This window comes from Martes martes (genome assembly GCF_963455335.1).
Source record: "Martes martes genome assembly, chromosome: 6".
Lineage (NCBI taxonomy): Eukaryota > Metazoa > Chordata > Mammalia > Carnivora > Mustelidae > Martes > Martes martes.
Window position 1 is genome coordinate 67434058 of NC_137893.1, and position 14886 is coordinate 67448943.

At 33.9% G+C, this 14886-nt stretch overlaps 1 protein-coding gene across 2 annotated transcripts in view; it reads right to left on the reverse strand.

Moving 5' to 3' along the window:
• EYA4 (EYA transcriptional coactivator and phosphatase 4) overlaps window positions 1-14886 on the reverse strand; it is a gene marked incomplete at its 5' end in the record, with an annotated part of 266943 nt that overhangs the window by 63436 nt on the left and 188621 nt on the right. For both annotated transcript variants that reach the window (XM_080807217.1, XM_080807216.1), the window contains 2 exons: window positions 3974-4042; window positions 5442-5566. In XM_080807217.1, the coding sequence (XP_080663343.1) occupies window positions 3974-4042; window positions 5442-5566 (194 nt within the window). The remainder of the gene's footprint in view (window positions 1-3973; window positions 4043-5441; window positions 5567-14886) is intronic.

Sequence of the window (14886 nt, forward strand, 5' to 3'; positions counted from 1 at the left end):
GAAAGTCTGTTTATTGTAATAATTCAAAGTTCATATTCATTAGTTGCACTAGCAGAGTTAATCCCTGAAAGAGAAGGTGACCCAAGTAATTTACATTATACATTTCATCTTCCAAAATCTGTGATTAAACTGGTGTACACTTAAAAGACATATGTATGCTAATTCTAAATATACTTCTTTCTGAACCACAAAATCACCCGTAGCTCCTTCTGACAGCATAGGTGTTGCAAAGCATTTCAGGAGGAGTTAGATCAGGAAGGACACAATTTATAACACTGCAGAGGAGCATACAGTATGGCCTACCGATTTTTAATAATTAGTATAGCCTATGACTTAGTTTGTCTGAATCAATATATTCACTCTATGAGCACCAAGTGTCTTTCACTCCTAAATATCTAGAAATAAAATAATTTTTGTAAAATAATTTGATAAAGCAGCTTATGGCTTTAATTAAAAAAAAAAAGAATCTAAAAAGAATAGAGGCACAATAGTAGATGGTTCTACTTCATGAACATGTAACATTCAGAAATAAACCCCTTGCATAAGAAAAATCATGTGTATAATAAACATAATAAAAATTCTGGAAGATTCTTTTCTATGATATATAGATTTTAAATATAGAAAATGTTGTAAATCTGATCAGAATGTCTGATTTAGGTTCCCCCAAACCTTCTCTCTAAAGCATTTTCTTAATCTCCATGTAGAATCAAATATTCCCTCCCTCTGCTATGCACTCACCTTGAACACATTATGCACTCATTACTTTCTTGTCTGTTTCCCTCTGCTAGACTTTTGGTCCCTTGATGGCCAGTATCATATTCTATAGGTCACTGGGTTCCCATTTCCTAGCACAGAGCCTGGCATATAACAGGAACTTGATACATTTTAATTGAGAAAGTGAAAATCCACTTTCAGATCCTATCCTAAGCAATTCCAACAGATGTCTTTCTGTAAAGTACAGCTAATCGTGAATCTTGACACCATTAAGCAAATAAAAATCTTATGTATTTCTGTAACTTTTCATACGATTGGCATGCATTTATATGCATAAGTATGCATATACATGAAGGATACAGAGCATACATATAGCTCTATCTCGGGGGTCAGCAAATTACATCCCACATGCCAAATCTTCCCCATGGCCTGTTTCTGGATAGCCTGTGAGCTATGAATGGCTTTTAAATTTTTCAACAGTTGAAGAATATCTAAAGAAGGATATTTGTGACATGTGAAAATTCTGTTAATTTCAAATTTCAGTGTTCACAGATCCAGTTTTATTTGAACACAGCCAAGGTCATTGTCTATGGCTGCTTTTGTGGGACAACAGCAGAGCTGAATACCTAAAACAGAGACCTTATAACCTGCAAAGCCTAAAATATTTATTATCTCACTCTTTGCAGAAAAAATTTGTTAACCACTGATCTATATGCTAGGGTATGATTGAATATATTCTACTTTTATTGACAGTTCTACATTTTAACAATTTTACAAGCAATAAAAATTTGAAAGGAAAATTAGTTTCCAATATAAATCTGCAGATTATATTTATATTTCCAATATAAATCTGCAGATGTAATTAGCTCTAAGGTACTAAAACAATTTAAATCACTTCAAAGAATAATGTAATATATTTAAGAGTACCAATATAACATGGTAAGATATTAAGGAGACACTATCAACTTATTCATATTAGTAAAAACTATATAATTCAAGTCCTTTTGAAAATCTCAAAGTTAATGGAAAGGTTTTCAAAAGCCACTAAATTAGCTTTTGCTTTTTTTCTTTTATTATAATAATTTTATAAAGGGATCCAATTCCCACAATAAAACCCAAGATTAAAGATAAAACAGTTTATTGTCAATGGGAGAGATATGCACCAAATCCTTAAGTTTGTGCTATAAATACCCAACAAACACTCATACAATAAATTTCCCAAAGTCATTAAAATTCATAAATTCATAAATTTCATGTCAGTATGCCACCAAGACTACATCGTTAACAATCAAAGTATACCTAACATTTTATTACTAAAAGCTTGCCTTCTTTAGCCAGTTTACACATTCTAAATGCAGAAAAATATATTTTATGACCAAATATTAGAAAACCTTTTAACATAATGTATGTTTTCATTTTCTTTTAAAACTATTGCCTAGTCATTATTGAATTATTAATTAAAGAAAGACAAACATACTGGTTTTTACTGGTGAACAATTTGTATACACTAGTATACAATTTAACACAGAAGCTTTGGCAGGGAAATATTACTTTCCTCCTTTTATAGAAAGAGATTAAAGCTCAGAGAGGTTAAGTGACTCGTCCAAGGTAACACAGCTAGTAAGTGCGTTCCTCCTGACACACAATTCTTTGTTCTTCCCACATGGCCACATGACTCTTAACATTAACACTAAGAACTAGGAAAATCTGATACTTAACACTTAGAAAAATATATCTGGTTGAGATTCATATAAATTACTAAACACTGTACATATTCACTATGGTAAAGCTGCCCATGTTACATGAATATCTGAAAACAGAACAATAGCCAGTGAGCTAAGAATGTTTTTTACAAATGAAATGTTTTTTTTTAAAAAAGATCAAACCTAGAATATTTTGTGTTGTGATAACTATGGAATTTAAATACTGGGTTTTATTGGAACCTGATGAATCTCATTCATTTATGCATTGACTATGGCTGCTTTTGAGTTAGGGTGGCAGGGTGGAGTAGATGAGACAGACATGGTATGTTCTATAAAGACTAAAATACTTACTATCCAGCTCTTTACAGAAAAAGACCCCCGAGTTAGAATTAAGAGAAACTAAATTCTTGCAACAGATTTTTAAGAATAAAATGTGTATTTCAAGTGTGGAACTGAAAAACATTTCAAGTTAAAATTATTTTTTAAAAATAAATAATGGATATAATGGAATTATTTTTCACTCACTGGGTCATATATTTTAATTTAATCAGATACAGAGAGATCCGGCCAAACTGCCTATCCTAACCACTCTTTTGAAATGCACATTTCCAACAGGTAGGGAGGTCTTCTTTTTAATTTTACTATTCTGTGATTCCATGTAAGTGTTATAGTCTTGTTTTTATTTTTTGATTTTGGTAGTATATTAACTTTTGACTTAGAAAAAGAAAAATGTTATGGGGTACCTGGGTGGCTCATTCATTGAGTGTGTGCCTCTTGGTTTCAGCTCAGGTCACGATTTCAGGGTCCTGGGATTGAGCCCCATGTCAGGCTCTGTGTTTAACGAGGAGTCTTCTTGAAGAATCTCTCTTTCCCTCTCCTTCTGCCTCTCCCCACCCTCTCTTTCTAATTAATAAATAGCTCTTTTAAAAAAAGAAAGTTTGTTTATACTTTTATATATTTTATGTTTATGAATGTAGTAATTATAGTTCAAAGTATTTAAGGGTTAATACTGATTTATAATTTTAAATGTATAGCTTTCACACTGATAATTCTTTAAATGATGGGATTTTAAATGTTTATGTTACTTTAGGCACTTTAACTGGATTATTTATTGAAGTCCTTAAAATCACAGATATCTTTTTGCCATGTTAAGAATTTCAATGAAGACTGTCTGTAGGTTACGGGGATGACCGAGTTTGTATGTCTGTGCAATCTGGTTCACCCGCTCTTAGAGCTAGGACTGCTGCGCTCTATTAGGCACTTAGATGATACATAGTTAGAAAAACAACAGATGCATCTGTTGGTGCAACATTATAAACCAATGTAAGAAAAAATACCGCTGGTTTAAGGAAGCTAAGATTAGAATACTAGTTGGTAAGGAAAAAACATAGTCAACTATTAACTATAAGCAACAAAAAGTCATGTTTATTTCTCCTTCTTTGTTACAAGTACTTAAAACAGAAAAGGAAATGCAAACAGAAAGAGCCACAGAAAGCAAATCAGAAGGGCAATACCAACACACCCAAACACATGCAGTGTACCATCATCTCTCATACTTGTTGCGGAAGAGGGGGTGTTGCAACTCAGCAACCAGTCTGCAGTGTTTAAAACAGTCATGTTGTCCCCTGAGAACAGGAACAGTATAAGGGTTCATTGTCCGAATGCCTGCTCAGTGTGCAGGAATAGTCTTCAATGCCTGCACTGGTGCCTGACCTTTTAGCTAAAATCATAACTGCACTGTATGATTTCTACCCTTTATTTTTATCAGGTCTGTTTTAGTTCTGTTAAATACATATACATGATGATTAGTGAAACTCCAAGGTTTGATTCCAGAGGTTTTAAAAATCTTATTACATGTACCCAAGTTAAAGTTTAAATCTAAATGTCCTTACACCAGAAATCATCACTAAACAATCTTACAAATTTGCACTCCTATAATTAATTAGCTAAAATTATAGATGCATGTTTAGAGACAAATAAACATCATAAACAAGGAAATGTTAATCTACAAAGGTTTGGTGTAAAACATTATTAAATACAGGCAAATTGCAATGCACACAATTTTACAGAAAAAAGTTTAGACTGCACAGTTATTTTAAAATAAATGGGAAGAGGTGTGTCAATTTCATAAATACTTATTGAAAATTCAAAAGAAAATATGATGTGGCAAATGCTATTATCTAATATTATTAGTTTATAAATTAAAACAAATGCATATACTTTTTCTTTAAGGACTAAAATAGATAAAACTTCAAAATGATGTATAATTTAAAAATAGTTTACACATGTGTATATCTATATATCATATATATAGATATGTGATGCATATATATATTCTGATGCAAAAATCAGACCATATCTTTTGATGGCTGAATACATATTATAAAATCAGTAGGGCAGAATATTTGAAATAGCTGTTATTGTTACCATATGCTATGGCATGATTATAGGCTAATCAAACGAGAAAGTATCTGAAAAAATTTTAATTCCCACTTTAAATATATCAGGTATTAATCTCCTTGAAAAGAGAGTGCAGCAGACATAAATATTTTTCTATTCTCAAACCTCTTAAGAAAAAAGGTTTTTAAGAAAAATTTGGGGTAGCCTTTCTCCTGCAATTCAAAATAAAACCAAAAACAGTATAATTTCTCTCTCTCTCTCTCTCTCTCTCTCTCACACACACACACACACACACACACAATATCAGAGTGTAAATCCTTTTGGCCACATTTTCTACATTTTTGTTTTGAAATATTTCCTAGGGCAAATACAAAAAGGAATCTTTGCTAAAAGTCTTTAAAATGTTGTTCAGGGACATCTACTTTTTCTGAATTTTTCCAGCTACAGAGGAGGTGCAAAAGTTTCAAGAAAATCAGCAGAATAACAGTCTATTAGCCATATTGTCCCTGGACATAATGCTGATTATGTTATTGCCAATATGGATTTATTAGCAGATTCCTAACATATGAAATTATAGCAAACATTGAAATGTGATTCTGGGTGCCTCCGGGTAGGTACACTTACCTCCTGTTCCATTTGTGGTGACAGATGTGCTGCTGAGATTAGCCTTCTCCAGTTTGGAGCTACCAGGAGTATCACCACTTCCAACAAGGGGATGAGGACTTGCAAGGTCCTGCATTTCCATAGACCTGTTAGAGCAGGAAGCAGCAGAGCAAAAGCTGAAATCTCAGCAATGATTTCTTAATAAACGATATATGTTTTTTTACTGAGCACACATGTGATCTCACAGTAAGAATGGAGACCAAAAGCTAAGACTTCTTCGTTAGCTAGATGAACATGACAGTCCATTAAAGATTAATAAATAAATAAAGCTTCCATGGTAGTTGAGCTTCATAATTTATTTGTAATCCTATAACTATCCTGTATAATAAAGCACAGAAGAAATATTCTGTCATCTTAGCTGTTTAAGTTGATAGGGATACCCTCCCTCCCACATTGACCATCTCTATTATAAGCATGTAGAAATGCTGAAAATATTTAACCTCCAAAATTTGATGTCCTCACTCACCAGTGACAAAGAAATCAATAGCTAGAAGTAAAGTATAAACTCAAAGTCAGAACAGAAACTTCCAGCTGACCTTGTGGATCCAGGGCTGAAAACTGACCTGAAGGGCTGAGGGCTAGAGTTGTTACACCTTTAATATTTACTTAGGAATAGACGGTTGGACATAAGCTTGTTTCAGGGAATGTGCTGGAATTGAGACCCTAAGTAAAACTGAGACTCTCGAAAGGTTGACCCTCTTTGGAAACAGAAACTGAAAAAGCAGAATTTTACAGTAGTCCAAAGAAGCCATACATGCTTCAGTGAAAGAAGGAAAGCACATGAAATAAATAAAAATTGAGAACTTATCACCAATAAGCTATCCTATAATAATTACTGAAAGAAGACCTTCTGTTAAAAGGATACCAGATAAAAAATCAGAACTAGAGCGAGGAATGAAGAGTGACAGAAATGTAAATATATGGGTAAATACAAAGGTTATCTCTTGTTTTTCTTTTAATTCATGAAAGACTGCCAAATAAAGCAAAAAAAAAAAAAAAAAAAGCAAGCAAGCAAACAAAAAATACCACAACACTGCATTATGTGATTTATAATATAGCACAAGAACAAAATATATATCAATAGCACAAATATATATCAATAGCACAACTGCAAATAAAGCAGTGGCTAAAGTAGTGGGACAAAATTATATTCTTTTAAGGTTCTTTCATTTGGCATGTGGTGTTATGTTATGCTTGGAGAAGACATTTAGGATACTTCAAGTAATAACTAACATTAAATATTAATAAGAAAAAATATTGACAGATATAATAAAAAGTCAATAGAAAGATTAAAATAAAACATTTAAAAGGTTTGATTAACCCCAAAGACCAGGAATAGAGAAAGTAAGAAAGAACATTATGTGAAAAACAGAAAACACGTAGCAAGATAGCACACTCAAAACTAACCATATCAATGTTTACACTAAATATCAATGGACTAAACACTTCAACGGAGAGCCAAAGATTGTCAGATTGTATTAAAAAACCACAGCCCAGGGACACCTGGGTGGCTCAGTTGGTTAAGCGGCTGCCTTCGGCTCAGGTCATGATCCCAGCGTCCTGGGATCGAGTCCCGCATCGGGCTCCTTGCTCCGTAGGGAGCCTGCTTCTCCCTCTGCCACTGTGTCTGCCTGTGCTCGCTCTCTCTCTCTCTCTCTCTGACAAATGAATAAATAAAATCTTTAAAACAACAACAACAACAACAACAACAACAACAAACCACAGCCCAACTATTAGGGATCTACAAGAGAAGTATTTTAAATATAGACACACTGTGATACTATGGCATGCTGCCCAGAAAAATTCATTCCTATAGCTGCTGGTAGTGTTACCAACTAGCAGTTTTCAACTAAATGTCTTTCCAAGAAATGCCTCAACTAAAGAGAATCATTTTGCCCTAAATCACACCCTTTCTGGGGTTACCCTCACCTACTGACTGACTATGAAGGGATATAAAGGTATTACCCTCACCCAGAAGATCACTTGAGTCTAGAGCCACCATAAGATCAGCTCAGGCCTTTGTTGCAATTGCACTGAAGATCAAAATCTCTCAGTCTAATCGTGCTTCCACCATTCCCCCCAAAATATTACCACAGGAAGCACAACCCAGTAAAACTCCTGGCACATCAGTCTCTATGTTAGAGTTTGCTTTCTGGGAACTTGAGCAGTGATAAGGCACAACTAGGTTCAGAGTAAAGAATGGAAAACAATATGACTTGTAAATAATGTAAGATAAATGTCTGGGCTATTATAATATCACAAAATGGTCCTCAAAATGAAGAATATTACCAGATACAAAGAGATTAATTAAGAAAATGAAAGAAATGATAAATTCTTTACAACCTTAGATGTGCATGTACTTACTAACTGAGCTTCAAAATATATAAAGCAAAAACTAACAGAATTAAAGGAAGAAACTGACTAGCAGTCCATGGTCATACTTGGAGATTTTATAACATTCCTTACACAATAACCAATTGCAAAAGTAGACACTGTCATCAACATGCTGTAATTGACAGTTACAATATACTAACGTCAAATAATTATAGATTACACATTATTTTCAAGTGTACATGGAATGTCTATCAGGACGACTGTAAGGCAGGGCATAAAATAATTATCATTAGATTTTAAATTAAACCTTACAAAGTATAGTATTTGGCCATAATTAATTAAATTAGAAAGGAAGGATAGTAAAATATATGAAATAATCATTAATACTTGAAAATTAAATATCACAATTCTAAATAACCTATGAGTCAAAGTAGAAATCACCAATGAATTTAGAAAATACTTAGGACAAAATACTAATGAAAACACCTCAAATCACCCCACATGTAGTCAACTGATCTTTAGCAAAGTAACAAATAGAATATAGTGGAGCAAAGGCAGTTTCTCTACCAAATGGTACTGGAAAACCTACTCACCCACAAACACACAAAAAATAAGTCTAGACACAGACCCTATACCCTTCACAAAAACTAATTCAAAATTGATCTTGGACTGACATAAAATGCAAAACTGTAAGTTTTGAATACAACACCAAAGACAGAATCCTTGAAAAATAAATACTGGTAAGCTGGGCTTCATTAAAATTAAAAACTTGTCTTCAAAATTCAATGTCAAAAGAATTCAGAGACAAACCACGGACTGGAAGAAAATATCTGCAAAAGACACATCTGATTAAGGACTGTTATCCAAAATACATAAAGAACTCTTTAAACTCAACAAGAGAATAACAACTTGCTTAAAAATGGCCAAACACTTCAACAGACACCTCATCAAAGAAGATGCATAGACGACAAAATAAATAAATAAAAAGATAGTCCACATCACATGTTTTCAAGGAAACGCAAGTTAAAACAGTAAGATAACACTTCACTATTTACTAGAATGGCCCAAACCTGGAATACTGACAACATCAAATTCTGGCAAGTATATGGAGCAACCGGAACTCCCATACATTGCTGCATTGCTGGTGGGAATGCAAAAGAGCACACCCACTTTGGAAGACATTCTGGCAGTTACTTATAAAACTAAACATACTCTTACCATAAGATCCAGTAGTCACACTCCTTGATATTTATGTAAGGGAGTTGAAAATATATATCCACACAAAAATCTGCACACAGATGTTTACTGTAGCTTCATTCATAATCTTCAAAACTTGGAAGTAATTAAGATGTTTTTCACTAGGTGAATGGATAAATTCTGATATACAGAGTCAATGGGTCATTATTCAGTATTAAAAGGAAATTAAAAGGAGCTTTCCAGCCATGAAAAGACATGAAGGAATCTTCACTGCATATTACTAGTGAATAACCAATCTGAAAAGCCATATGTACTGTATAATTCCACTTATATGATATTCAAGAAAAGCAAAACTATCTTGCTAGGGTAGAGAGGAGGGAGGGATAAATCAGAGTAAATAAAATTTTTAGGGCCGTGAACATATTCTGTGTGATATTGTAATTAAAGATATGTGTCATTATAGCGTTCAAACCCACTGCATATATGATACCAAGAGTTAACCCTAAAGTAAACTATGGACTTACAGATAAGATGATGAGTCAGTGTAGGTTCATCCTTGGTAACAAATTCACAATTCTGGTAAGTAATAATAATGGAAGAGGCTATACATGTATTGGAACAGAGGGTATATAGGAAATCTCTGTACCTTCCTCTCAGCTGTGTTATGAACTTTAACTGATCAAAATATAAAGTCTTAAAACAATTAAAAAAAGACTTCAAATCAGAATTTGTGATACACAAATAAAGCAGTGGCTAATGAGAATTTATATCTTTAAAAGATTATATTAGAAAAGGAGAGGGTTTGAAATCTGCGATCTAAATTTCTACCCTAATAAAATAAAGAAAAACATATTAAACCCAAAATAAATAAAAGGAAGGAAACAAAAAAGAGCCTAAATCATTGAAAGAGAAAAATCTATGAATAATAGAGACAATTTACAAATCCAAAAGATGACCATTAGAGACACCACAAATATTTAAAAAGATAACAAGAAAATATTATGAACAATCTTATGCCAAAGCATACACTAATTTAGATAAAATCAGCAAAAATTCTTAAAAGACACAACCTACAAAACAAATCTGATAAAAAATAGGAAATCTCAATAGTTCTATATCATATTAAAAAATTGAATTAGTAATTAAACACTCCCTCCTCCAAAAAAAAAACACAACAAACAAACAACAACAACAAAAACAATTTCAGTGCAATATAGTTTTCTTAGTGAATTCTAATAAAAAAAGAAAATTAAAGTTTTTATAATTTTTTTCAAAAAAAAGTAGGAGGAAATACATTTCACTCCATTGTATGAGAAAAGGATTACTCTCATCTAAAACCTGACAAAGATGATTTAAAAAAAAACTGTGGATCTATACTTCTCACGAACATAGAAGAAAAAATTTAAAAAAATAACATCAAGTGAAATGCAGCAATAAGATAGCTATTATATCATGACTAAGTGTGTTTTATCCCCAAAAGCAAAGTTTATTTAACATTTGAAAATCAAACAGCAATTCAATATATTGACAGATTTATTTCAATGAGTACAAAAAAGCATTTAATAATATTCATCTTCTATTCATGATGGAAACTCTCAGCCAACTAGAAAAGTAATCTTTCCCTCATATCTGATAAAGATCATTCTCAAAAAATATATAGCTTATATCATATTTAATGATGAAATATTGAATTACTTCTCCTTAAGATCAGAACCAAGGCAAGGATATGTTTTTCCCATTTCAGTATATTTTACTGGTAATCTTAGCCAATGCAAGATGACAAAAATAAATAAATAAATAAATAAAAGGGATAAAGTTTAGAAAGAAAAAATTCTGTTAATTCACAGATAACATAATTATTTACACAGAAAAAACCTGAGAAATCCATAAAAACAAAACAACAGAAAATACTAGAATGAATGAGTGAATTTACCAAGTTATACGTACAAGGGCCTTGCCAGTACTAAATAAAAACATGAACCAAAAATATCTGAAACTTCAGTCCATACTGCTCCAATTCAAAAACTGAAATATAAAAATGATAGTCATTCAGTAATTGGAAGTTCCCCTCTTGCTCAATTCTTAAGAAGAATCTGAATACTCAGACCCTCACCTTAACTGCCAGCCAGAGCCAAGGATTTAGACTTTTCAGGAAATAAACACAATAAGCACAAATAATGTGCTTCAGGCTCTACTGAGTTTTTGTATATAATGTTAAAATATCATAAATATTTTGTGTCCTAACAAAAAGCTGGAAAATGTGAACTCCAGTAAAGAGAAAACACAGTAAACAGAAGCAGACCTATATATGACCCAGGTTTGAGAATTATTAGGCAAGGGTTTAAAAATTGTTGTGAATATATGAAATAATTTACAGGAAAAGATACATACCCACACATGATGTGTGTGTGTGTGAGACATATATATATACACACACACGTGTCATATATATTTATATATATACATATAATACATTTATGTATATAACGTGTACATATGTATTGTACATATATGTATTGCATATAGAAAACAAACAGAAACTCTAAAAAAATGAAAATTCTAGAACAAAAACTACAATATATTAAATAAAAATATTCTTTGGATGGATTTAACAGCAGATTAAACACTGTAAAAGACAGCATCTGTAAGACTGAAGCTGGGCCATTAGAAACTACCCAAACTGTAATGGCAAGATAAAAACACAGGGCGGGGAAATTAAATTGAGTTTAAGTAACTCATGTAATATTATCAGGAAGCAAAAGAGTGAGACAGAATAATATTGAAATAAGTAATGGCGCAATTTTTTCCAAATTAGATGAAACACCAACCCACAGATTCTTGAAATACAATGAACAACAAATAAGAAAAGGGAAAAGAAAACCACACCTAGGCACATTGTAGCCAAATTCCAAAAATAGGAAACTTTATAACAGCCAGAATTAAAAAAGAGAGAAATAGTAGTAACCCCCCACCCCCAAAAAACTATTATCTGTAGCATGCTCCTGGTAAGAAGCTTAATTATAATAAGTAATGAATGCTCATAACTTTATTATCTCCCACTGGACCCACCCAAAATATTTTTAATGTAATTGATCCAAAAAATAATGATTGCTTATTACATGCAAAGTACTGTCACAGTTGTTAGGATTGCTGAGTGAAGAAAACATGGCCCTACTGTCCAGGAGTTTAGGATCCAAATGAGAAGGCAGATCTTGGGCAAAGAAAAAAGTACATTAAATGTTCACTGAATGAAACAGACAGAAATCAGCATGAACTCAGAATATGGCAACTTTTCTCAGAAACTATTAACTGGATTTCGATGATCTCAAAGGGATTCTGGAGGAAGCATTTGGTCAGTAATACTGCTAAAGCTGCAAGGTAGTGTGTGGGCTCAGCCAGTTTAGACCACATGCAAGATGAAGAAGCAAGGAAAATTAGTCAGGAATGAAAACTTGGAGCATACACTGCGGAGAGGAGTGAAACCATGTCCCTCCCACAAAACAACACAAAAGCAGCCTTGGTATTTTACATTCCAATTTCCAGGAAACCAAAATGCAATGATCTGAATCTTTACAGTAAGTCCCCTTTGCTTGAATTCACTTCAGTGGGTTTATCTTCCTTAAAATTTTAAAAGAGTCTTTTGAGAATAGACACGCATTACTACCACAAAGTATACAGCAAGAATATTCCTGTACTTCCTTCTGCATGTTCTGTAATTAATTGAATTCTGAAACTTCAGATTCTTTTTAAGTCTACTTTCTACAAAATAGAATATACGAGATATAAAATTTACCATAGACTTCAACAGCAGAAAATGATTAATGGTACCAGTTTTCACTGCATACACATAGTCTGACACATTCTATGCCTGGTACTTCATATAGATTCTATATATGAATATGTTACTGAATATAATTCATATATTCAGTAACACACTTATATGCATATTACTTCTTATATACTTTATAGGTGAAGCGACTGAGGCTTACAGAGGATACACAACATGCCCAAGACCACGCGGGTAGAAAGTAGCAGCAGCAGAATTTGAACTCATGTCTTTCTGAGGGCAGGGTCCAGGTTCTTTCCGTCACACATTGTATGTTTCCCATTTTTTAAAGTGACTTTAATTCTGTCACACTGTGAAAACACAATCAGGAATGCAGAATCCTGCAATAAAACATTTTGTATAGTATTCAAAAAATTCCTAAAGTCAGTATAAGCATCTACTCTGCCAAATCTATACTAGTTATTACCATATTTAAAGGTGACCCTCCTTTCTACCCGAGAATTCTGTTTCAACCCCCTTTTAGTGGTCCTTATGTCATAAGGCCACATGAATACTAGCATTAGTCGGGGAAATATAAAAAATGAACTCACCCATAAGCACAAAGACTCACTTAAAAATTAAGAATTGCAGGCCACATGCAACTAGTTTCTTGATTCTTTTCTGGAAATCTTCTGTAGCATAGATGGAGTTTATTTCTAACAGATTAAAAAAAATCCTCTCGAAACCCAAGAAAGAGCAAAGTTTGTATCTGTGTATTTCAACGTCTACTCTAACTCAGAAACCATAATTCCTTCTGCACGGATCCTGGTAATGGGTCACAGCTTTTGCACATACTGGCTGAGATTCCATCAATCCTTCATGACCCAAAAATGCAAAAGCATCCAATACTTTCCAGGACATTCGCTCTCACAGCAGCTTCTTCTCTTTGCAGGAAGTGGGAAGTCTGTGCGTATGGCTCTATGTGTCTCGCTGGCAGAGTCCGTCTTCACTTTAGCCTCCAGAAGGAGCTTAAGGAAAGAGTTTAGGTTTTGCTTTGCATATCACTCCCTTTCCTAATATAAGTCTTAATTCCCCTTAGCTGCAAAGGAAGAATAACAACATTAGCCTCCACTTCAGTAATGAGTCTCAGCTCTGTTAGGACAGGGATTATGTTCTATCTTATTCATTATGTTTAGTCGCTACACTTACAATTGTGCAGGCTACTTGGTAAGTGCTAATGAATGAACAATAAATAGGGACAGGAAAAATGTAGATAAAGTGATCTGAATTAGTTAAATGTAGTCTAGTTCAGAAGACACTGCTTGAACATCTATTATGTTCTGGAGATAGTTCTAGGTATACACATGGTATCTTCAGCGAGCTTGCAGGCTAGCAGAGAGCAAGAGGACGGGTGGAGGAAAACAGGGATCAGTTCTCTGATGTGAGTGTGTGTGCAAGTTTTCACATCTGTATGTGCAGTGTTAGGTCTCCCAAATGAGTAGAAGGTTTTGTGTGTGTGTGTACACCCATATGTTAGGGGCAACGAGAAAAACGTCCTGCCTGTTTATAGAAAGTCACTTTGGAAGTAAAAAGAAAATAAAGCAACTTGGTCAACCTAGATCAGAGGAAAGTCATGGCACGTCACTATGGAGTACCAGTTCCCCCTGTCGGGAAAAAGCCAGCAGGTAACAATGCCACGCCATCTTAAACATTTCAGTTTAGAATCCAAGAAACCAGTGTCATAGCTGTAAATCTAAGCCAGTTTCTCCTCTGGCTGTAAGGCTGGGAGGTATGGATCACTCCAGTGGCTCTAGATCTATCATGTCCCTGAACAGACGGTCTTAAAAAGCAGATCCTCCCTCACCCATTTTACCGGACATGGTCAGAACCAGGTTCCACCAGAGAGAAGTGGAAATGGGGGAGGAAGAAGACCCCTAGCAACCAGTATCAAGAAAATGGGCCATGCATAATGGGAGCTGTTCTTGCACTTTGCCAGTGGCCTCATGCCTGTCCCTGGGGCCAGCATGAATGCCTGCAGTACAAGTGACCTGTCTGCCAGGGTGACCTCAGGCCCTGGAGTAACAGCAAATAAAGCCATGAACACACTGT